Source organism: Thunnus albacares, chromosome 1 (genome assembly GCF_914725855.1).
Source record: "Thunnus albacares chromosome 1, fThuAlb1.1, whole genome shotgun sequence".
NCBI lineage: Eukaryota > Metazoa > Chordata > Actinopteri > Scombriformes > Scombridae > Thunnus > Thunnus albacares.
Window position 1 is genome coordinate 35,537,168 of NC_058106.1, and position 24,123 is coordinate 35,561,290.

Below are 24,123 nucleotides of genomic sequence, written 5' to 3' on the forward strand. Positions count from 1 at the left end.
TCTGCAAACCTGCACAAATATGTGTGTTTTAGATTTAGTACTACTCATGCAGTTTACAGTGAAAGGGAAATATCCGATTAGGCTAAGCTAAGCTAGCCGTCGTTATTTGGTCATTTAGTCTGATGTTATTGGCATAAAGTTTGTAGTTTAGTGTGTTTTTTTTGTGAAATGCAACATGTCAGGTCAGATACTCTTCAATCGAAATGAGTCAGATATTAGCACGCTAATGTTAGCTTTGCCAGTTGGTTCATTCAGTTAGCTTAGCAACACTTCCACCTGGCAGTTAGAAGGCCTGTAACAACTCATCTCTATATAAGAAATAGTTTGTGTGGTTCAGCTAGTTTTAATTTAGTGATGCGTAAATCTGCGTTTAGTAAACACGTAACGAGACTAAAGTTTAAACTTGCAGCTGCTGCAATCGACAGGTATCCACATATCAAGTTATTTCATAACATTGATGCAAAAATGTTGTAAATCAGATGTAGCAGTCCCGCTCACTGATGTGCAACATTGACCAAACTTGCCTGTTACAACAGATATATTAAAGGAATGCTGTTGCAGTAACCGAGTGGTTGCTTCTATGACCGTAAAGATTTTGAGGGAAGGAATGTGTTGTGGAGGCAGCAGAAGAAGAACCATTATTCCCTTTATTCCCTGGTGATACAGGTGGATTTAACAGACAGCCTGTACCTGCTGTTACTAGTCAGCGTGTAGAGTTCATACAGTTTACATCCATACGTGTGTGTATATCGAAGGTTTCTAATAGTTTATCACATATGGACCGCAGCCTTGGTCACATCTGGAGAAGAACGTCTCTGTTTGTATCAGTGCTGCTGATGACGGATTCATCTTCTGTCCAGCAGAGACGGTACATCTCTGTACATCACAGAGACTGACTTCAGCAACATCTGTATCGAACACAAAAAGACAGAAGCTACCTCAGTTTCTCTGTTTTGTATTTCACTTACTTTCCAGTTTCTCGCTGTGCTTTTTGTTTGCTTGGTTGCTCGTTGGTACCTGGTGATGTTTTATTTTTTATTACTTCTTTCTTTCAATTTTATAAAAGTCCACCTCCACTCAGAAATGTGTTTTTCCTTCAGTTGGATGTTGTTCTCTTCTCTGTGCAGAGTTTGTTTTCATATTTATCTGCTGAAGTTTCTCTGAGCTCACCTTAAATCTGAGTTTAAGGCGTTTATGTTTTTGTGACATCACAACTAGTTAGTTTGGAGCCAACCGTGGTCCAGTATGCAACTTACACAAGTGTGATGTGCAAACTTGAAGCATCCAGAGCACAAACACTGAGAATTGACTTTACAGTGAAGTAGGAGGCATCTGTTTTTTAAATGAACAAAAAACAAAGATTTTTTTTTAATGAGGCAGAAGGACTAGATGTCATTTTAAGGATTTTAACATGGGAGTTGTACTATTTGTGGAGAAGTCTTATCAGACACAAATTATTAAGCTATTCAAAGTACAGTATTTTTAAGTGTTAAAACATGTCTGGAGGAGATTTTTTAAAGATTTTTTGGTTTGTTTTTTGCATTATTGCCTTTATTCGATGGCCAAAAATGCAGACAGAGACAGGAAACAAGAGTGGAGAGATTGTTATGATGTTCAACAAAGTTCCACAGCTGGAATCGAACCTCAGACGTTGCAGTTATGAGGTTTTTATTAATAGTTTTATTTGTTAATTCACTTCAGTGAAAGACTCTTATATAAAGGAATCAATCAAATATAGCAAATGCTTATTCAGTTAGATTTGGCAGAAAGAATACATACATATTAGATCTTAATTAAATTAACAATAACAAAACTAAGCAGAGAAGTGTCAAATTATGATGGCTGTTTGTTACTTAACCTGCTCATCTGTTGCTTTATATATTTGTCTGCTTGTTCCTGTTTTTTTTTTTAAAATATTTGTTTCCGTGTGTGTGTTTGTTTATTCTCTCTGCTGATATTTCCTCCTCTCTGCGTCTTCCTCGTCTTGTCCTCATTCATTCAGCCCGACTCGTCCTCTGACAGCCAGCTTGTCCCAGATGTTATTTACTGTGTCCAGCTGTTGCTGTTGTGCCGTCAGTCTCTCTCAGCCACTTCTGAACTCTGCTGTGGCATGGCAGAGTTGTAGCTACAACAGCTAAGAGGATTTATTCATTCAGGACCTTTTCCAAGGCAAACGCGCAGAACGTAAAATCCTCTTATTCCCTTTATAGTAGTCTGGGGTTCTCAATCCCCCACCGCCCCCCCTGCAAACCTGACTCTCTGTCTCTTATGGGTTTGCAGCTCAGAAGACGACCTGCAGAATCTTTCCCTCTAAAAAGCAGGAGTTACTGTCGCTCCTGTGTGTCTATAAAAGCTTTCTTACAGCTCCAAAAATGATAAAATGTCCACAAAAATTAATCTCACAGCTTGTACAGCAGAACTCAACTGTTATGCACAGATTATAAAGCCCCCTGAGGTAAATTTGTGATTTGTGATACTGGGCTATACAAATGTGAATATAAATGTCCTAAATATGGCACATTATTTCCTTTAACCTACTTTTCATATGTCTTAAATGTCAGTTTTCTCTTGTTACCTACTTTACTGTGCTCTGATTTTACTGACACACCTGGAATTTGCTGCATAAGCTGAAACATATTTACTTTTATTTTAAATTTATGACTTTGATCAGCGGATCGGCCCCGACATGTATCCAAGCATGGTTACACTGAAAGAAACACATAGACTGCACTGATCTTCACAGGGATCGACTCATTTCTCTATAATCAAAATCTTATGTTTCAATGATTTGAAAGATGCTTTAATCGTAAAAAAAAGAGTAAATATAGAAGCTTAAGCTGCAATGAATGAATGAATTCTCATTTTGGAGTGAAGTACTTCCTTATAAGCACTGGAGAAAACTCAAAGAGAGAAATAAATCTTGGATTTTCACCTTTAAGACACTATTTCCTTGACTTATGCCCTCATTTTACACCAATAATCTTTTAAATCTATAAAGTGTTTGTGATATCTTGCAAACAAACAAACAGGACGAACCTCCTCGGCCAATATCACAAACATTATCCCAAAACTTCCAGTGTGAAACATGCAGCGTCGCTGGATAAACATGCAGGTTAAAGTAAATCTGAAGCCTTCACTTCATGTTTCCGTCCTCTGTGCTGCTCTCAGGTTAACCGGAGCGGCGGAGAACAAGCGTTGGTACCTGGCGGTGATGTGTGCCACCCTCTTCTTCTACACCATCGCCACCATGGCCTTCACCTTCATGTACAAGTACTACACACACCCCATCGCCTGCCACTTCAACAAGGCCCTGCTGTGGATCAACCTGGGACTCTGCGGCCTCATGTCCTTCATTGCTGTCACACCGTGCGTGAAGCAGAGTGAGTCGATGAAACACACTCGCGTGTCTGTCATCGATCCTCAGTGGTGAAATAACACTTAGTCCATCTCCAGCTATGCAAACATCCCTCCTGTTGAAACCAGTGCTGCTGCAGATAATAATAATTAGATGTAAGCTAATATTATCTGTGGCTCCGTTTGGAAGACAGATCTGCTTTGTCTGCAAATGTTTTTAGGCTTTTATCATTGAAACATACAGCTGCTTGCAGACAGGTCGAGTAACTAAGTACATTTACTCAAGTAAAGGTGGAACTACTGGTTCTTTACTTGATTTTTTCCATTTTTGGAGACTCCATTACATTTATCTGATAGAGACTGACCCTACTTGTTAACTTCCAGATTAAGATTTTGTATTGAACATGAGATAAGATTCTGTACATTGCTGTTTGTCAAGATAATAATAAATAATAATAAATATAAATATAAATATATATAAATAAATATAAACTTTTCAGGGATTCTCCTGAAACTCTCTCCTCCTTCCAGATTGATGACACAATTAACTTTAAAACATTATATAAGGATTATTATTTGCTTTCTTAACGAGCGTTAGATGAGAAGATTGATACCACTGTCTTATTTGTCTGTTAAATATGGAGCAGTGGGTTAGCTTAGCATGCAACAGCTAGCCTGTTTCTGTCCAAGGATAATAAAATCCTCCTACCAGCACCTCTAAAGCTCACTAACACGTTTTATCTCATTTGTTTAATCACTTCATTAAACAAAGTGTGAAAAACCGACAGGTCCTGCCGTCATCATCAGGCTGTCAGCCAACCGGCAGGGAAGTTACTGCACCTGGCACCAGAAATAGTTCAGGAAATAACCCCTCATAAAACCATAACCTGTCATTTGTGCAGTTAAAACAAATGACATATAACATGGCAATTAGTGAGATTTAGGTGCTGGTAGTCAAATTGTTTTACCCTCAGACAGAGGCAGGGTAGCAGTTTAGCTTGATGCTAAGCTAACCGGCTTTTGGTGTTAGCTTCATCTTTACTGTACAGATGAGAGTGGAATCAATCTTCATGTAAGTCTCAGCAAGGAGGCAGATAAGCGTATTCCTTTAAGTAAAGGATCTGTACTTTCTCCATCACTCTCTGCTCGTGAAGTATACAGTACGTCTGGGGGGGTTATAGTTCATATTCTGACCCTGACTCTCTCTCTCTGTCTCTCTGTCTCTGCAGAGCAGCCTCGGTCGGGGCTCCTTCAGGCCTCCATCATCAGCTGTTACGTCATGTACCTCACTTTCTCTGCTCTGTCCAGCCGCCCGCCAGAGAAAGGTACGCTAACGTAGCAGACACAGAGCAGAAGCACAGCGACCGTTCCTTGCAGCTCCACTGAGACACCGCACGCTGTGTCTGTCCAGTGTTAACGCTGACTCTGAAACCGCTAACATCAATATAAACACTTGGGAGTTGATTTTCAAGGTTATTCTCTATATGTCGATTAAAAGAGAAACATCTGCTGCCCTGAATGAGAGGAAGAAGCTATCCACTTCACTTGAAATCCTCTTTTTACTGTAATGTTGCTTGTAATAACACATTTTTTGATTGTAAGTGATGCAGACTGTTTTCATTCTTCAAGCTGCGGTAATGAACAATGGGTCAAATGAGCAAATGTGTATTGTGAAAAGAATTACCACCCGACACTGTTGAGCTGCAGGTGGAAGTATAGTAACAAAAAGAGGGATTTTGGCACTAAAAAGACTGTAATGTTGAAAAATATCTACTTGATTTGACTCATTTGGGCTGCCGAAGCTTCATATTAGCTTCAGATTAACTTTTAAATGCATTTTTGCACAGGAGGAGGACTGTGGATTTTTTTTTTTATGTGCGTGTGATAACTTAATCAGAAGCTATCCTTTAATATCACCACTGGATAAAAATCCTCTTGTCATGTTTGACATTTGCTCGGTTGAACCGGATCATCCTGCCCTACGCACATGCACATATGATAAAATCCTCCATAATTTGCCTCTACTTTTCATCCGACACTCATAATGACTCACCTGGTGGCTCCAGGTAAGACAAAGAGCCTCCACATGACTGAGACATTAATGCAGCAGCTTGTCAGAGGCCCCTCTCTTATCCAGGGTTTACATCTAAATGGCACACACGTAGATATAGGTGCGCACACACACACACACACACGCACACACACACACACAGATAATCTGGGATGAGATGTGCTCTGACATGCTGCCTGCTGGGCTGGTGGCCTGTGGTGAGGGCAGACTGAAGGATATTTGTTTCACATTCCTCATGGATCCATTGACAACATAATAACACAGGAAAACAGCCTGGCAGCATCATTACACATGTTCTGTGAAAGTGCAATATGTTGTTCAGTTCTGTCTGTCAAGAGTGATATATCGCTTTGTTTTATGCTGCTACGCTAAGTACAATACAACATATTGTTAAAGATGGAACCAGTGGTTTCCAACCTTTTTGGCTTTTGACGTCTCACAAAAAGCAGTGTGTAGTCGGGGTCACATTTCACATGTCTATGAGTTGTTAACAGCTCCACCAAATCATGATGAGTGATTTAATAAAGACATCTAGACTTGTCTCAAAATTTTAAGTGGAAAAGCAGCACAGATTATTCTCTGTAATTACACAATACTATATACCTTAACACATATTTTTCTAGGGCTGCAACTAATGATTATTTTCATTGTCAATTAACAGTTTTACTGTCAATCATTTTATAATAGATTCGTTTTTTGGTCTGTAAAAAGTAAGAAAATGGTGAAAAAAGCAGAAATTAATCATCTCACGACCCCTCAGATTTATCTGGTGACCCTTCAGAGGGGCCCCACCCCTAGGTTGGGAACCACTGGACTAAACTAGCTAACTGTATATAAAGTAGTGAAAACTAGCTCCACCTCCAGCAGCTACAACAGTAACATGCTGCTCTAACACTGATGCTTCACTATTAATAATCTAATGATGTCATATATAATAATAATAATGATGATGATAGGAACATGTCACCCGGTGATCAATTCATTGTTGGTTTGGCTCTGCACATGACACTTGTTCACAGTAAGAAAAACATAGAAAATTGCCAGACGTATCCTTCAACATGCTGTTATGCACAGAGGCAAACTATACGTGTGTGTGTGTGTGTGTGTGTGTGTGTATGTGTGTGTGTGTGTGTGTGTACAGTAGGTGTGTGTGAGAGTCCCCGGGCAGTGCAGGACATTGTAGCAACTTGTTGAGAAAATATGCACTCTCAGCCTGTTATAAAAACACCTTTTCAACGCAGACCGTGAACCACACACAAAGACACGTATGCACGCACACACACACACACATACACACACACACACACACACACACACTCGACTGCTCTGTAACATTTGATTTCCACCTACTGTTGCTGAGTGTGTTTCCTTCCTCAGTTGCTCTAATTCAGGGTCTGTTCACCTGTCATGGCAACGTCTCCAAAGGGGATATGTGTGTGTGTGTGTGTGTGTGTGTGTGTGTGTGTGTGTGTGCGCGTGTGCGTTTGTGTGTATGTGTGTGTGTATGTGTGTGTAATACAAAGAGATCCATCCTTGTTACTGTCTTCTTAGGTCTTTGTTTGCCTAGTCTGTCCCCGGAAGGCTTATTCTGCTCTATGACCTCACCATGACAAACACACACACACACATTCATACACACACACCTACACACACATACACACACCTACACACACATACACACACACACAGTAATCCTTACATTTCTTAGAGGAAGAATTAGTCTGGAGTGCAATTGAAAAGAGACAACTCAAAGAGCAGGACATGTTCTCTCTCCCTTGACGACTCTTGACCTGAGTGTGTGTGTGCGTGTGGGTATGTGTGTGTGTGTGTGTGTGTGTAATATAGTCTGAATCCTGTAATTAGCCAGTGTTTTCACTGAGCTCAGGTTCCTTTTTTTCCCCACAACACACAAACACATAACTTCTCTCAGTAATCCACAGCCGGCTGAAACGACCCTCTGGAGGTTGGACTAGATTTGTGTGTGTGTGTGTGTGTGTGTATGTGTGTGTGTGTGTGTGTGTGTGTGTGTGTGTGTGTGTGTGTTTTTGGGGAGTTTGGAGCTTGTGCACATGCATGTGCATGTGTGTGCATACAGTACATATTTGTGAGTGCTCTGTGTTCCTCTGCCTTCGCCCCAGAAAGAGTCCAGAGGGTGAGTCTTTAAGAGAGAGAGTGTCCCAGGAGAGAAAGTGTGCAGCCGAGGCCCCTTTTACAAGAAAGAGAGGAATTTCCCAGGAAATGAGACGAAGGAGAAACAATGAAGAAAGTGACACAGCTTTTGTCCTGCATGTGGAAAATTTCTCTGTAGCTCTGACATAAAAACAAAACAAAACTCAAAGTGACTTAACAAAAGAAAATGTCAAAGAAATCTCCAAACTGACTCCTGTTGTGGGTGAATAAATAAAGTTAACTCCGGCTCATTTTAGACTCAGGTTTGTTTTAGTACGATTCATTTGAACAGATCTGATCACAGTAGTCACACTCGGATGCGGACCACAAACAATCTCTGGAGCGGTTCATTTGTGGTGGGAAAGTGATCCAACCTCGATCCAACCCAACCAGCTAAACGGCTCTCATCGCCAGGTGTGTTTTGCATGCTGGGATGCGGATGAACTGTTGCTAACTGCTAGCCAGAGAATTAAATGAGGTCCAACCTGGATTAGCTCAACGAAGATTGTTGTATTTGACCAGATTACCTTCTTCAGGACCTTCTTCCTGTGTTTACGTTCTTGCTCCCGCCCCCGACACATCTGACCAATGAATGGAGAGAACGTTCTCATGTAGCTTTTAGTGAAGCATTTTGGTTCACTTGGAACCAGAGCGAATGAACTATAGGTTTGAAAACGCCTTTAGTCTTGTTTGTGGATTATTCTTAATTTCAGTAATATAACATTTGATATAAAACAACTGCATTTAATTTCAAATTGTGCCAAATGTGCATCAGTATAAACACGTTAAATTGAAATTAATGTACATAAATTCAGTCCATATTTTTGTGGATCACTTTCTTCTCTGTGTCACTACATTTGGTGGTTTTACTCACACATTTACAGATGTTGCCACTGTTTTGTATCATGAAACAAATCGATTTCTTCCCCCTAAAATCAGCCAAATTAAAGCATTTTGCTCCAGCAAGGATTTTACAACGAGACACTGATGAACTTGAAAGGTGCTACAGGCTGCAAAGATGTTTTCAGTTTTTGTTTTGAGGCCGATACCATATTTTTTATCTTAGTATCATGTACATCCATTTGATTTCACCTTTCAAAACAACAGTAATTGCCACTAATCCATATAAAAGAGACTTGGCGTAAAAATTGAAAAAACTGACAGTTTTGTTGTGTGTGATACTCTGAATTTACCTGCTGTGTTCTCCTCTGTGTCAGTTGTGTATCAGGGCATGAACATGACCGTCTGTTACCCATCTGTGGGACAAGATGACATCCAGAAGGAGGGCAACGCCGTCGCCATCATCGGAGCTGCCATCATGTACTGCTGCGTTCTCTTTGCATGGTAAGAAATCATGTTATCTTTCAACAGAGCGTCCTGTATGGATGTAAATTCTCTATAAAATGTGAGGTGTACAAAAAAAATTACCTTACTTTACCATGATACAACATAAAATCCACATCAAACGTTCATGAATTTTGAACCTAAGCATTCAATTAAAAGTTATATCCTTGAAAGGAGTAATTCTGTGCTAATAAATGTGCTCAAATCAAATTTTTCCACAGTAATGAAGCTTCCTACCTGGCAGAGGTGTTTGGTCCATTTTGGATGATCAAAGTTTACCGCTACGAGTTCCAGAAAGCCACCTGCTGCTTCTGCTGCCCCGAGGAAGAGGAAGGTTTGTACCGAGATGCAGTTTAAAGGGGGAACTCCAACGATTTTATAGGTCAATTTTACACATCAGGGTCTGTTTCCAGGTGTGTTGGGGAGTACTACCGCACATGTGAAAAAGTACTATAAAGGCTCTTGTGGCTCCAGAGGGAGCTGTGGGAAAAAAATGATAAATTGTCTCAAGTTATGTCAATTGATTGCATCGTGGGTAATGTTGGTGCCTGGTTGTGATAAGGACGAAGAACGCATGGAATTAAAAAAGACAACAATTCTGGTTCCGCAGCATCAATTTCGATCCTTTTTAGAAAAAAAAACTGTCCATCATAAGTCCGACAATGTTATAGGAGTGCAATGCTGTTGGTGAAGTACTTTTCTAAGATTACAAATTGACCTTTCAACAGTGCTTTGTGTTGTGTTTTTACATCAGTAAAGTGCATATTCACTAATATTAAGGTAGAAAAAAGACAAGCAGCTTGGTGGGAAATATGTTGTTTTGTATTATAGCAGAAGCAGGAAGAGCTCTTGTATAAATTTCCATTGTTCTGGTGTTACAAATATACAGTAAATCCCCCCTTTTTTTGAATTTTTAGTTTGTAATGTCTTGTGTTTTGTGTTAAACTGAGGAAAACACAAGTATAAACTCTCAATAGCAAAGCAACAAAAACAAAAAAATGTACTGGATATTCAAAGATTATTTTAAAAAAAACATAATAAAAAATAACAGATGGGCAGTAAGTCAAAAGTAAAATTGCATTTCTTAAGTCTGACAGTGTACTCCAAACAAAGTAATAGATTAACTAATCTCTATTTATTTTAAAACTGTTGCTTGGTAACGTTGTTTCTCTGGTCCAGCAGTTCATTAAGATGTTCTCCATCTGTTGTTGGAAATGTTGGCTTCCTTTCTTAATGTTGGTCGCGATGATTTGTCTCATAGATTAAGTTTTATTTGGAGTTGAGCTTTTTATTAAAGACATTCGCACTTATAAATTTGTCTCTCTTTCAGCTGAGGAGGAGTTTGTGATTGACAACGAGAGCAAAGGCTGTCAGAAGGTCATCCACAACGAGACCCAGAGAGTTGCTTACAGCTACTTCTTCTTCCATTTTGTCTTCTTCTTGGCCTCGTTGTACGTCATGATGACCCTCACTAACTGGTTCAGGTCAGTCAATGACATTTCCAAACGCAGATGTTGTTCTCATCCTTATATTTCTGATTTCTGAGCAGTAGCTAAACTGCGTTGTCGTCCTCCCAGTTATGAGTCTGCGGTGCTGGAGACCACCTTCACCCACGGCAGCTGGTCTACCTTCTGGGTGAAGATGTCGTCCTGCTGGGCCTGTGTGATCCTCTACCTCTGGCTGCTGCTGGGCCCTCTGTGCAGCTGTCAGAATGAATCCAGACCTCGCCGCTCACGCATCAAACGCCGCTCGGCATCCTCCCGTCACGTCACCGTCAGCGTCTGACACTCTCTGCGAGGGGCCTGGCAGGAGGGAGGCCGACAGGGCGCGATGCGGACGAGAGGTCAGATGACTCCGAGCCTCCCAGCGGTTCCCCCCCCGCGCAGGAGGGGATTTTCAGGAATGGAGGTCACAGGGGTCAGGGGTCAAAGACTCACAGCGCTGTGAGAGGGACCAATCAGAAGAGTCGGTGCCCCGTTGATATGTGAAGAAGTGGGTGATGCCCTGATGTCACCGGCGCCGCACCGTGAAATTAAACCACTAATGAAGACTTGACTGTGGTTTTGAAACACGCTTACAGTATGAATTGCCAAAGGGATCAGGAGGGGTGAACTCTCACTCTGTTTATTGAGGGAATTACAGGACGTAGGTGCAAAGGTGGAAACATTTCTGAATTTTTACTTTTTAATTTTAGTAATATTTTAAATTTCTGGCTGTATTTAGACTTTTAATATTATAACTAAAAAGGAATTGTAGATATTTGCTGTAATATTGCTACAAAGGCACTCATCCCTATCGCTTTTTCATTTATTTTTGATAAATACTTTTTTTCCCGCCTCAAACAAAAAGCCCAGTTTGTCTTCTGATCTTAGCCAGGCAGTTGTTGGTTGTGAACAAATCTTTCCCCCAAGTTGGAAACAGAGAGCTGATTGATAATAGCATCATCTGTGACCTTTATAAGGAATAATTACATTGTAAAAAATGTTACAATTATAAAAATGAACTTAAAATTGAGGCCGATTGCCGGTGGCGTCCGACCATGTGTGAAGGTTTTCTGTTCAACCAAACACTACAGCAGACGTCTCTCTGGTTTAATCATCAGTGGGAGAATAAAATGAACTTATTGATTGATGTTTTATACTTTGTACACAGACTGAAATGTTTGGTTTGAATGAGAACCTTCAGGCATTTGGTGCCTGAAAGGAATAGTTCTACATTTTGGGAAATATGCATTATTTTCATTATCAATTAATCTGACAATTATTTCCTCAATTAATCGTTTTGTCTATAAAATGTCATAAAATAGACTCTTGGAGCCCAAGGTGACATCTTTGAATGTCATGTTTTGTCTGATAAACAGCCCAAAGTCCAAAGATTTTAAGTTCATCTATCATGTATGACAGAAAAAAGCCTGATATTCTCACATTTGAGAAGCTGCAACCAGCAAATTTAGCACATTTTTCCTTAAAAAACGCCTAAAACAATGATTTGATCATTAAAATAACTAAACTAATGAGCAATTGGATTAGTGGACTAATCGTTGCAGCATATATGCATATTTGCTTTCTTGCTGAGAGTTAGATGAGAAGATCAATACCTCTCTCAGGTCTGTACACTAAATATGAAGCTACCATCAGCAGTCAGTTAGCTTAGCTTAGCATAAAGACTAGAGGTGCGGGGAAACAGCTAGCCTGGCTTTATCCTAACTGAAAAAACTCTAAACTCTCTAAACTCTAAAACCTCTAAAGCTCACTAATTAACACGACAAGTTGTGGTTTGTTCTAGAACGATTTTTTAGCTCAGTCAATCAAGAAAATAACTCCGGCACACAAGTTCCTGTAAAACCAAACTTGTCGATTTTACATTTCTGTTTGTGTAACCAGATAAAACATGTGCATTTGTGAGCTTTAGAGGAGCTTTGGACAGAGTTAGGCTAGCTATTCTTTCTGTTTCCAGTCTTTATGCTAAGCTAATCGACTCCAGTCTATAGATCTTCTATAGATCTATCAATCTTCTCTCACTCTCAGCAAAAAAGAGTGAATAAACATATTTCCCAAAAATGTCAAACTGTTCCTTTAACATCTATCAGGGACTTTTCAATTTGTTAAATATTGATCCTCCATATTACTACTACGAAATAGTACAAAACTCTAATTTAAAATCAGCTGCCGGAACAATAATGAATTACAATCGATGTAGTTCCACAGAATAATTGCATGAACTTTATTTCATTTAGTGCTAGCACTTACAAACCAGAAAATGTAAAGTCAGAACCAATTTAATTGCATTTTTTAACTCATTCACAAACACAAACTTGCAGCTTATGATTCTTATATGGTCCAAAGCCAAAGAAAGGGTTTTTTTGTGTGTGTGTGTTTAAATAAACCTGAATGGTCCAAGATAATGGGAATAACAGATTCTCTTTCAGTATTTTCTCTGAATCATTTCACAGGATTGATTTTTAGATGCTCAGTGACAGAAGGTCTGACAAAGTGAGAGGCAGCTAAACTGAAATGTATGATGTTCTTCAAAGGTCAACATAACAGATTTGTTAAATCGGGGAGCAAAAAATACTTTGCATTTGACTCACAATGAGGAACAAGCTTGTTGCTTTACGGTACATCATTCACTTCTCTATTCATTAGTACTGTTTATAGTCCAAATAGATCTAAATGTGACTTTATTGTTTACATGATGTTTTTGCATCTCTTACTGAATTTTGAAAAAGCAAAAACTGAAACCTGGAGTGCTCAAAGAACACAGAAAAAAAGAAATCTGAACTCCAGAAGGGATAGAAGATTTCTATCTCATGCCTTCAGATGAAGTAGTCGTGTCTGCAAGACGCCGAGTTGAACTGTGTTATAAATCTAAAATAGCCCCCCTCCCCCCCCCGTCCTCTACTGAAGGGAAACTGAGCTGAATGTGTGAAGACGTTCTTACAGTTGATGAGCAGTAATTTGGTTCAGTCAAAATAAAACATACAGTTGTTATTATCTGTACTTTTAGTATCGTGTTTCCTTTGTTGTAGATGTGAAGCTTTTTTTTGTAAATACATTGTTTTCTTACAAATGCTGCTGTTCTCATGTCTGGTTTGTTCATAAATAGCGAGAATCACCTCAGGCTTCTTTAACAGTGTGTGATTTTGGGTTTTCTGAGACGAAAGAGACGACAGTGAGAGAAATGTGGTCAAATCGAAAACAATGGTCTTAGATGAGACTCGACAGCAAATTTCTCACAGTGTCAGAAATTTAGGAATAAATTCTCACAATGTGACTGCTGCTACGACCCACGTCTGCATCCCAACCAATCAGAATATGACATGAGATGACGCAGAATAAACGGCACAGCAGTTTAGAAAGCAAACAGCATGTCTGCAGGAACACCGCCAGGCTGCGAAGCTACTTTGACATAGTGGCCAAACTGTGTAATTACAACTTCCGGGTCCGTCACGTGATGCACGCTGGCCCAAAACGCATCTTTCCCATACTCAATCATTGGAAAAGGAGCGATGGTAAAACGGGTGTCACAACCCCCCACAAAATGACTTGTTACATGGTCTGATAACATTTGGAAAGTCTAAAAGAGTGGTATGGTTAAATTATTTTATCCCATTCAAGAGAGCAGAGAGCCATCTGGAAGCAGAAGTCTCAGACGAGCATACTCTGAACCAGCTCGGGTGGAAAAGGACTCTATTGTGAACAATCTATGGGCCCAAAAACACGAGGACGACTGCCGAAACATGGCAGACTATTTTTTATTCTGCTTCATACACCACTGAGCAGTTTTCATAGGGAATGAATTTGCGCCATCTTTGAACGTGGTATCCAGTTCTCCTTAATACATCCATGGTACACACAAACAAAAAGAGATGGAGGCAAAAGGAAAAAGAAGTTTGTGTGAACTTGCTACATTTTCAAAACATAAGAGCAGTACGGATGGATGATGACGTGTCTCTGCTTTCATATACTTTTTACTATTTGCATTGAGTTGAGTTGACACAATGTGACATGCAGTAAACGATCGTTGTTGCACAGTCTAAAGGCGCCTTTAAACGTGTGTAAACAGCTTTCAGTCCAAATTCAATTACAATAGTTGATATTTTTTTAACTCCTATAAAAACTCTATATTAAGCAGAGCGGATCTTTATCATCCGTACTCTTTTGGCACATTTAGATGAGGTTTGACAGGAAATGTGATATTTCAAATACATTACACGATGCACAGAAGTCAACCGACAAGACTGCAAGTTCTCAAAAATAATTATAGTCAAATGATACTTTAGTATATTTGTAGCTAATCAGTGCCACACAATAAAATACTGTATATTTCATATTCTCTTTCATGTAAAGCATCACAAAACAGACCTGATTTAACACACTAGAAAAAAAATGAATACCACAAATGAGCAACATAAACACTGTGAAAGACGTTACACAAGTGAACACAAGTAATGTGTTATGGTTTAAGCTTATTTTTATACATAAATACACTGTGAAGCAATATGTTGTTACTATATCTTGAGTTAAAGATAAAAGAAAAATCCACCTTCAAAACCTGCGTTTGGACGTCAGTCTATAATGTTCAGTATTTTTGTGATCATTGAATTATAATTTTGGCAACTTTTGGCAAATCCATGTTTCTATTTTTTTAATTTTGCCTCCCAGAATTGATTTAAAAGATAATGATATGTGATAGTAGAGTTAGATTCTGTTAGAATAGTTACAACGTGTCTGTGGTGCAGAAAAAGGAATTTGTAGAGAAACATATTAATATTTTGGTATCTGTACCAAAACCCAGGTATTGTAGTGTAGAAACTCAGGAGTTTCCTGCATAATTTAATGACACTACAGGTTTATGTTGTTGCCATTGTTTTATTTATTTCCACTTTATTTATGAGAAATTATGTTGTTTTCTGTCATTTTGGTGTAGAAAATGGCATAAACACTACATTACCCATGAGCCTCAGCTGCCATTGCTATGGAGAGGAGTGTGACTCACAGCTGTAGCAAATTCAGAACACTTAATTGTCACAATGAACCCTTTTCGGCAGACATTTTGACTGTAAAAAAAAAAAAAAGGACGTAACCGTCGTGACGTCACCCGTTGGTTTGTTGACTCCTGTTTTGAAGCCATCTTGGATTTTTGGAGACAGAAGTGATGAGAAGTGATCATATTTGGGAAAAAGGATGGAAATACCTGCTTGGTCAAAGCAGGAAAAGCACAGGTGTAAATAATAATATCAATAATAATAATGTCAGTGAGTGAATGTGCACAATAGCAGAGTGACCTTAATGCAATGCAGCCGTCATTAATGTTATTATTTCCATCTGTGCTTTTCCTGCCTGTCTGCTGTGAAAAATGTCTATTAGAAGCAAAACAGCTGAATTCATCCAAAACGGATTTGCCAATTCCAGTCACCACTACACCCACATGGCGTACTCTTCACGCTGCAACATACATTATATCCAAGACTCTCATAATGTTTAGCTGGTGTTTTTCTATTTCCAACCAAATCCTTTAAGCATTCAGTGTTCCAAACACTCTTTAGCTGCATGCCTGCTTGCACACTGCTCACCTGAAAGATACAGTATGCTGTCACCTACATCATTTGAAATACCCGGCCTCCACCTGTAGGGTCTCAGTCTACATTTCCAATAGGAGATGTTTTTTTTCCTTTGTGGGGAATGATGAGGTCAGAGCCTCGATGCCAAATATCAACACTGTAGTATTCTAGTTTCACATCATGATCCGTTCCACGTGAGTTGGCTAACTGTAACTCATACTGCTGAGTGATTTATCAGCTTTCTACAAAGCGTAATCCTTAACTTCTGCTCATCGTTAACGGTGCAGGTAATGGATACTCTATGTCCATCAAAGCCTTGGAAGTGCTCCACCTGTAAGTCACCTAACAGGACTTGTATTTCCAGAGCTCTGAAAGGGAAATCACCCCTGAAAATAACCCTTCCTACTCTGCAACTTTATTGGTCTCTGCAGCTCCTCCTCGATGGATTTTCTTCTTGTGTGATTGGTGAAAGTCAGAGCTACGTGTTGGCTCAAGAAAGAAGGCCTCACTCTTTAATTCTGGAGGACTGACAGCAAAACCTGATGTTGAATCGCTGAAACATTTGCTGCTTTTAAGTCTTTCTGAGCTGCTGGAAATATCTGACATCAAGGAGATTTAGGCCATTTAGTCTTAGGAATAAGCAGAGAAAACCATTGAAAACCTGCTGTTTTGAGGTGGATTTTTCCTTTAAAAACAACACATGAAAAATTTCATTGATATAAAAAAGTAAATGAGCTGTTGAAAAACAGTAATAATAAAAAGGCCATTTCAGTCAATGTTCTTCTCTTTGGTATGTGTTTAAAGGTGGGCACAAGTGTCCACCTAAAGTGCTCTATATGGTACAGTAAGCTGGTGAGGCTTTTAAATAAACTTGGAGTCTTTTTGGTTTTCTTAATGTGGCGAGTTTCAAATGAAGCTGAAAGTGTCCGTCCACGGTCCAGCTGTCATCTTTCTCCAGTGACGCCACTCTGGAATTCATCACACATGGATCGCTTAGATCCCACGGAGCGTGATGTTTTTAAGGTCCAGAAATGAAACATTGGAAGTAAATAAAGCTTCAGTATGAGCTCTATTCTCTGAGAGACACACACACACAAACACACACACTCATCCCCTCGGTTCTCCTCGCTGTTTGGGTCCTCTGTTGCTGCAGAGCCTTTCGAGCGGTCGCACCAGTTCGTCCTCTCTGGGTGAGTACGGCACCACGTAGCTGTCCTCCTCCAGCAGGATGCGGTTTAGCGTGTGCTCATAGTTAATGTGCCGACGCACCATCAGTATATACTGTAGCCCCTCTTCCATGTGGGGGCAGTCGCACAAATTAGGGACCCAGAGGAACTCCCGGTGCTCCAGGCGGAAGCGGTTCCGGTAGGAGTGGAGGATCTGGACGTCATAACGCGTCTCCTCGCCTGTGTACAGCTTCCCGAGGACTCTGCCTCGGAAAACTGATGGGAAATAAAGATATTTTAATATTTCAATTCATTCATTCAAGTTATTTAAATACATTGAAGCTACAAGGTTCAGACTTACCGAAGTCCTTCTTGCAATACTGTCTCTGGCGTTCCCTTCGACCTTTAACCCGCAGACATTTCCCACAATGCCCTGCGGGATAAACCGAGCAGAAGTAAGCTCACAAGTATAGACTTCATATAAAAAGAGGACTTATAGGAATTAGAGTAGGGATGTCATCCTTATGTGCCAGTCGGAAAAATAATGCCCCTTACATTTTTTCAAGGACACACCTTACTAGAAATGATGCTCTCCCTCCACTCTCTTCCGTAGTGAACCACATGTCACCGCCCCAATGTGAAGGGCTGCTTTTAAGACTTTGATTGGTGCAATGCAGGTTTTTTTAAAAGTCTCTAATTGTTTCCACCCATTTTTAACAATGAAACTTGGGAGATTGTCCTCAGTCTCTATGAGCAAAGTGTTTAGAGGCTGACCTTTGAGTCTACAACATGACAAACATTAGCCTAGCGACTGTTAGCCGCCAACTGCTTCAGTGCGGTCTGAAAATGACATCACCAGGATGATCAGTCACTACAAATTGTAACCCGTTAACCATTTCCCCCATATAGGTTAACAGGAATTAATTGACTGAATAATGAGGTGAGAATTAGGTTTTTGGCTAAGCTAGCAAGCTAGCAAACTAGAACCATCCTAGCTAGCATACTGTAGCCCCGTTGGTCCATGTAATAATTATAAAGAGGTCTTATTTGCACATAGTATGTTTGTGTTCAGCACCTGTAGACATCATTAAGATCAAGTTACTGCTTTGGATCACTTTCCTAACTCTGAATAAAACCCCAAATCTGAGATGAAGAGTTTTTTTTTTATCAGGTTGTGGTTAGCTGGGAAGTTGGTGATACGTTGGGATGAGGTGGTGAACATACTTCCAGGTGAAGGCTGAGGCAGGAGGTTTCTGTGGTTGTCCTCCCGCTCCAGGCGGGGCAGGATGGGCTGGTGAGGGCGCTGCTGGCGGTTGTGGTGGGAAGGTTGACGCGGCGGCTTCACAGGCTTTAAAACTAGTGAGACACAAATCACAATCTGTCATCAACAATGTTGTAATGTTTGTTTTTTTTACATTAATCTTCTCAAAGCAAACTTTAATCTAAGCAAGTTGTTTGAATTTTTCAACATGAGTTGCTGTGAGTTAGCGGTAATAATATTAAAATGATATGCTATGATATTTTTTACAGTTGTACACAAGAAATTGATCTTCTGCATCATTTTTGAGCAGTAAATGTTACGTTAGCATTAGCTTAGAGCCAGTGTTGTTGTGAACACTTGACCACGACTATGAAAGCAGAATAAATCATAAGAAAAACACAAAGGCCAGCTTCTTCTGCTGTAGATAATTAAAACCTGCTTCATGTTGTGTTGTATTGTGCCTTAAAATGTATCTGTTAGCTCGGCCGCACTTAAGCAACAGGATTTCAGTTGGATTCAACTAATGCTCTTGTACTGGCACCAGTGAATTCATATCACTTCCTCAACCTATTTAACTTTCAAACTATTGAAAATGCTGCTGAGAAAAACAGGAAATTCTTTGTTTTTTGACATATTGATCTAATGAAACAGCAGGCCTCTCTCTAAAATGCCTGTGGTGTATGAACAAATATGTTGTATCAAAAATAGATAACATCCCAAACCCTGCATTTATAGCTACAATCCCGAGTCTTTCACACTGTTAAGATCATCGTAACTGCTCAGAACTTTTCTTGTTATGAAATTTGCAGCCCTTCTCGAGCCAGCGATAGTTTAATGTTTCATTAAGCTGCAAGATCAATATAATTTTTCAATTTATAAAGAAAGACTGTGTGTTTAAAGTATAAACTGTCACTATCCATGAAATGCACAGGCAACATCCAAGTATGGGAGTGTTACAATAGCGTCTGAATGTGTAGCATTTTTTATTAATCTGTGAATATTTTCATAATATTTTCATAAAATGCCCGTTACAATTTCAAAGATCCCATGGTGACGTCTTCAAATGTCTCGTTTTGTGTGATCAACAGTCAAAAAGTCAAAAAAAATTCACTTTACTGTCTATGTACTACATACATGACACAGAAAATCTTCAAATCCTCACATTTGAGAAGCTGCGTCCAGCAACAGAATGACTAAAATGATTTTTCTATTATAAAAATAGCTGCTGATTCATTTTCCGTCGGTCAAATAATCAGTTAATAAAACAGCATTTCAAAATTTCACATCATTGTCAACGTTTCAATGCTCTGAGCACCACAAATTAAACTCCATCAACCTCTCACTCTACTGAGAGGAGACAGAAATCTCAGAGACGGATATTTAGATTTAAAAAAAAAACCTCAACAGATGAAACCACAACTATCTGGCTCGGTGGACGGTATCAGGGCAAAGTGAGAAAATGAACTTTAAAAAAAGCAAAGGTCCAATTTAATTTCAACGATGACAGCAGAAACATTATGCAGAGTATAACAGTGAAAGTACAATCTTACAACAATGGATATCATGTGAAAATATGCGCTAAATTAGCATTAATTTGTATAATTTCCTGTTGTCAGCAGGGTCGATTATATAGAATTACTATGCAACAATTGGAAATATCACCATGTTACCTAACAAACAGTAAACACACTATTTCTGGAAACAACAAGAGTCAATTTCTGTTCGGCGTGAATCCACCAGCTGGAAAATATTTCCAGAGAGGCTACAGTGTTGGATGTATTCCAACAGAAGGCACAGGTCCTCGGGCCGTGTGCATATTTCCATGTGAATTTGAGTATTTAAGGAGGTCAGGACAGATTCAGCACATATGTACTGCAGGCTTATCATGAGAGATAAACCAACCGCATTCCTCAGCAGCAGCCACCATGTCAGCCGGCAGATAGACTCCTGTTTTGTGTTTTAATGTGGTCAGAAGATGGACCGCTTAAGGCCCCCGAACGCTTATCGTCCACCACACAGGTGTTTTCACTTATTGTGCCTGATTGGACTTCTTCTCAGGGCTGTGTGTGGGGGGGCGTGTACAGACTGTGATTGATTGACATTTCCCTCGTTCTCCTCTTCATTTAGAGTCAACTTGTTAGTTTTGGAAAGCTTACACCTTTATCATTCTTATTAGTACATGACTGGAAACACCTGTGTGCATGGATTTCAATTTGATCAAGATGTATCGATTATCAAAACAGTTGCTGATTAATTTTCTATCAATCTTTGCAACTCTACTTAAAGGAGAAATACATTACGATGCTGCTGCTGCTACAGACTTTGGGTCAAAGTCTTCTCACGTACAGGCAATAAAACGCCTTCATGAGGCTGATAAACTCGGTTCTATATGGTTCTTACAGAAGTCGCTCACCTTGAATTTAAGGTTCAGTCATTATCTACTTACATGTCAGCTGAAACTCCACTAAAGGTCTTAAAGCAGCAGAACAGACAAGTTACTTGTTAAAGGTTCCTTGTGAAGTTTTTGACCACTACAGTGTTTTTACAGTGTTCACTAAATTAAATTTAAAACCTATTTAATACTACGTAGAAGGCAATTTAACACCTTTTTCACTGTCATACTGGTCAAAGAATAAAAAACAGGTTGGGACGATAAGGCCTACAATTATTTAGTAAGTACATTAATTTATTGACATTTATATCACATTTTGTCAGTACTTCCCAGTTGTATGTAATAATAATTCCTAGTAATATAATCAATTAACATAACTTGGACCCAGACAAATAGCAGAAAATTGCTGGATGGATTAATCAATTACAAAATAATCAATTTAGGTTGATTTAAGTTTTCAGTGGATGAGTTTTTAGCTACTGCAGCTACCAGTAGTGTTTGCTGACTGAATCTCCATAAAAAATAATAAAAGAGCTTCCTGTCTCCCGACAACCTTCAAGTGATGTACAAAAAATAATGTTACTGTCTACAGCTGGCAAGAAAACATTTTCAAGATCTTTGTAATTTAAATTGGAGAATTATTCATACCTTCTAAGGCCTTTTTTGAGGAAACTGAATTAATGTTTTTTTTCTTAAGACACTAGTAGCGCTACGGATCACTGTTTTTATGAGTGGATCCTGATAACCATTCCTGCTAATGGTTTCCCACTGATCTGCAGTTGGCAGTAATGCTGCAACCACAAACATGGATCTGAGTAATGCAGGTTTCAATTTTAAAAAGAAAAAAAAATCATCTTTGCAAATGTTTTATGAGGACGGAAATGTTTGTTAGACTTCAAGGATACACACAATATGTTTTGATGATAATATGGAATATAAACATAAACTCTGTTTACAAGAAAACCCCATAGGGCGTCTTTAAATTTATATCTCCCAAACTACTGATGATAACAGACATATTTATATAGCTCCAAAATCAGACATAAAATGGTCAGATTAATCCAAGCTTCTCTGTGCTCTTGCAGCATAATTCAAGTAGCCAAACTCCTTTTATACCTTTGATACTGTAGCATGACTGTCGGCATGTAGGACATAATGTAGTAAACACTTTAAATTTACATTTACATGTATGAAAAGACCTTAGGGTGCTCAGACAAATGAAAATTTGAAGATCAACAATTCCATCACAGCTGGGCAACTGTCTTTGCTGATGAAGACAGTGAGATACAATCAAAAGATCCAGAACAGCTACTAATGGACCCTGTGATGAGATTATTTTGTAAACTATCATTTTACTGTTCGCCTTTCCTTTTAGTTTGAAACTGTCTCATTGTCTGTCCGCTTGCCTTCCTTGCTCTGTCGGATGCCTCTTTAGCAATTAACTTTATTAACTAATTATTTACTTTAATAGACATTTTTCTATGTTTGAAGCTTTTAAAAAAAAGGCTTCATTAGCTTTAGTGGTTTGCTGTGAAGAACTGATGAAATCTCAGTTCTTCCCAACATCAGCAGAGTTTTGACTGACATGCAGGTGTGTAGATAATTGATTAATTTAAATTCTGTTTGTCCTTTAAACTCTTGCTTTCATCTGTGAATATACTTGAAGGTGGTTAAATGAAGCTTACACCATTGGGACCGCGTGGTGACAGGGGGAGGTCGGGTGGTGGTGGTAGTGGTGGTGGTGGTGGTGGTTGTAGTGGTTGTAGTGGTGGGTTGGTCCCAGGGGAGGTAGCTGGCAGTGTGGTGAGCCTGACGTAGCGGACTCCTCCTCCCGTGGTAGAGGGCGTACTGGTCTGGTGGCAGCCAGTACTCGTATTCGATCCCCGGGTTTCTGTCTGTTGCCAGAACCTGCAAACAAGGACCACATGGAAACATCTAGACCGGCCTGGAAAAGGCTTTGAATCTTTTCATCTGTTTCCATTTGCTTTCACATTTTAGCTGATAGTGCAGCGTACAGTGTGAGCTTTGTATATATCTTCACATTATATGCATGCATCAATATTGACAAAATACTGAAATTAAATCACATGTAGTGTTACATTTACATTGTTCGGTTCTGTTCCTTATTTTGCCATCAGACCAGAACCAAAAACATCTTTCATGTCTTTATAACCGCATTAACTATTTCCTCTGTAGTTGACAAAACAATCTTACCATGAGGTCCATTTAGTGGCTTTTCTGGAGCTTTCAGTTGTAGCTATTATTGTATCGGATATCATGGTGAGATTGTTTTACCAATCGTGGTTTCCAAGGTCGAGAAATAACTTTTGATTTAATTGATTTTCTCTGTGCGTTACAGAGTCTGGTCCAGGTGTCCTTTGTCTAATATTTGTCCTTGTATCCCTGCACTGTATCTGTAATCCTAAATAAATGTGTCTTTTTACAATTTCTTGTGTTTCTTTTATATCTGATCTTAATGTCTTTTATGTTTCATGTAAAGCCTTGTGGTTGAAACATGCTAGACAAATAAACTCGCCTTGCCTTTTAATCCTAAATGGGTGGGGTAAGGGTTACAAGATTAACTAAAATACATGAGTGATGAACAAGAAGGTATTGCAGCTAAATGAACCGTACATTCACTGCTTTTTCTGAGCTTAAAGCTTTTTTTTTTGAGGACTAGTCCTGGGGTTTGATGTTTAAACTTTAGACAACCTCCTCTGCTTAAGGATTAAGTTAACCCTAACCCTAAGGGCTAGCTAAAAGGGCACTACGACAAATTATAGGCAATGAATCCCAGGACCGATCCCTACACACAAAAAAAGCTTTGTAAAGCAAAGAGAACGCAGCTGAAACTCATGTTCTTATTGTTCTTAAAGTATCTCAGAAGGAGGCAATAGTTAACAGCTGTTTGGTAGTAACGCCAGGTTGAAATACCTGCACAGAACCTGAATGGAAACTATCAATTATTTATCCAAACCTGTTTTTTTCTTATTATATGAAATGCTTTAAGATAAGCCAAATAACTTAAGGGTTACAATATGTTGCACAATGTTGGAAAGGAGAACGTGTTAATCTTTTACTGGCATTGGTGCCTGTCTGGCTGGCTCGATGGTGTCTGGTGAGTAAACAGACAGACGGGCTCAATAAAGTCCGGCCTGACTTTAATATAAAATACAGGTCACATGCAAACAGGCGAAACTTTACAATTAAGTTACTTAAATTATATGACTTTACAATTACGTTAAAATTAACAAAAGAACGTTAAATGTTCCAGCTCCTGAGAACAGATGTTGATGAAACCGC

At 39.3% G+C, this 24,123-nt stretch overlaps 2 protein-coding genes across 5 annotated transcripts in view; one reads left to right on the forward strand and one right to left on the reverse strand.

Annotated features, from left to right (window-relative positions):
- serinc4 (serine incorporator 4) overlaps positions 1-10,988 on the forward strand; it is a 34,682-nt gene extending 23,694 nt beyond the window's left edge. For both annotated transcript variants that reach the window (XM_044356593.1, XM_044356584.1), the window contains exons 6-11: positions 3,169-3,380; positions 4,584-4,679; positions 8,812-8,938; positions 9,160-9,272; positions 10,269-10,422; positions 10,516-10,988. In XM_044356593.1, coding sequence (XP_044212528.1) covers positions 3,169-3,380; positions 4,584-4,679; positions 8,812-8,938; positions 9,160-9,272; positions 10,269-10,422; positions 10,516-10,723 — 910 coding nt within the window. In that variant the 3' untranslated portion in view covers positions 10,724-10,988. The remainder of the gene's footprint in view (positions 1-3,168; positions 3,381-4,583; positions 4,680-8,811; positions 8,939-9,159; positions 9,273-10,268; positions 10,423-10,515) is intronic.
- Positions 10,989-14,176: 3,188 nt separating this feature from the next.
- Positions 14,177-24,123, reverse strand: part of adamtsl5 (ADAMTS like 5) — a 46,129-nt gene continuing 36,182 nt past the window's right edge. For all 3 annotated transcript variants that reach the window (XM_044356565.1, XM_044356557.1, XM_044356574.1), the window contains 4 exons: positions 22,506-22,728; positions 18,392-18,523; positions 17,529-17,600; positions 14,177-17,443 (listed from right to left, as the gene is read on the reverse strand). In XM_044356565.1, the coding sequence (XP_044212500.1) occupies positions 17,109-17,443; positions 17,529-17,600; positions 18,392-18,523; positions 22,506-22,728 (762 nt within the window). In that variant the 3' untranslated portion in view covers positions 14,177-17,108. The remainder of the gene's footprint in view (positions 17,444-17,528; positions 17,601-18,391; positions 18,524-22,505; positions 22,729-24,123) is intronic.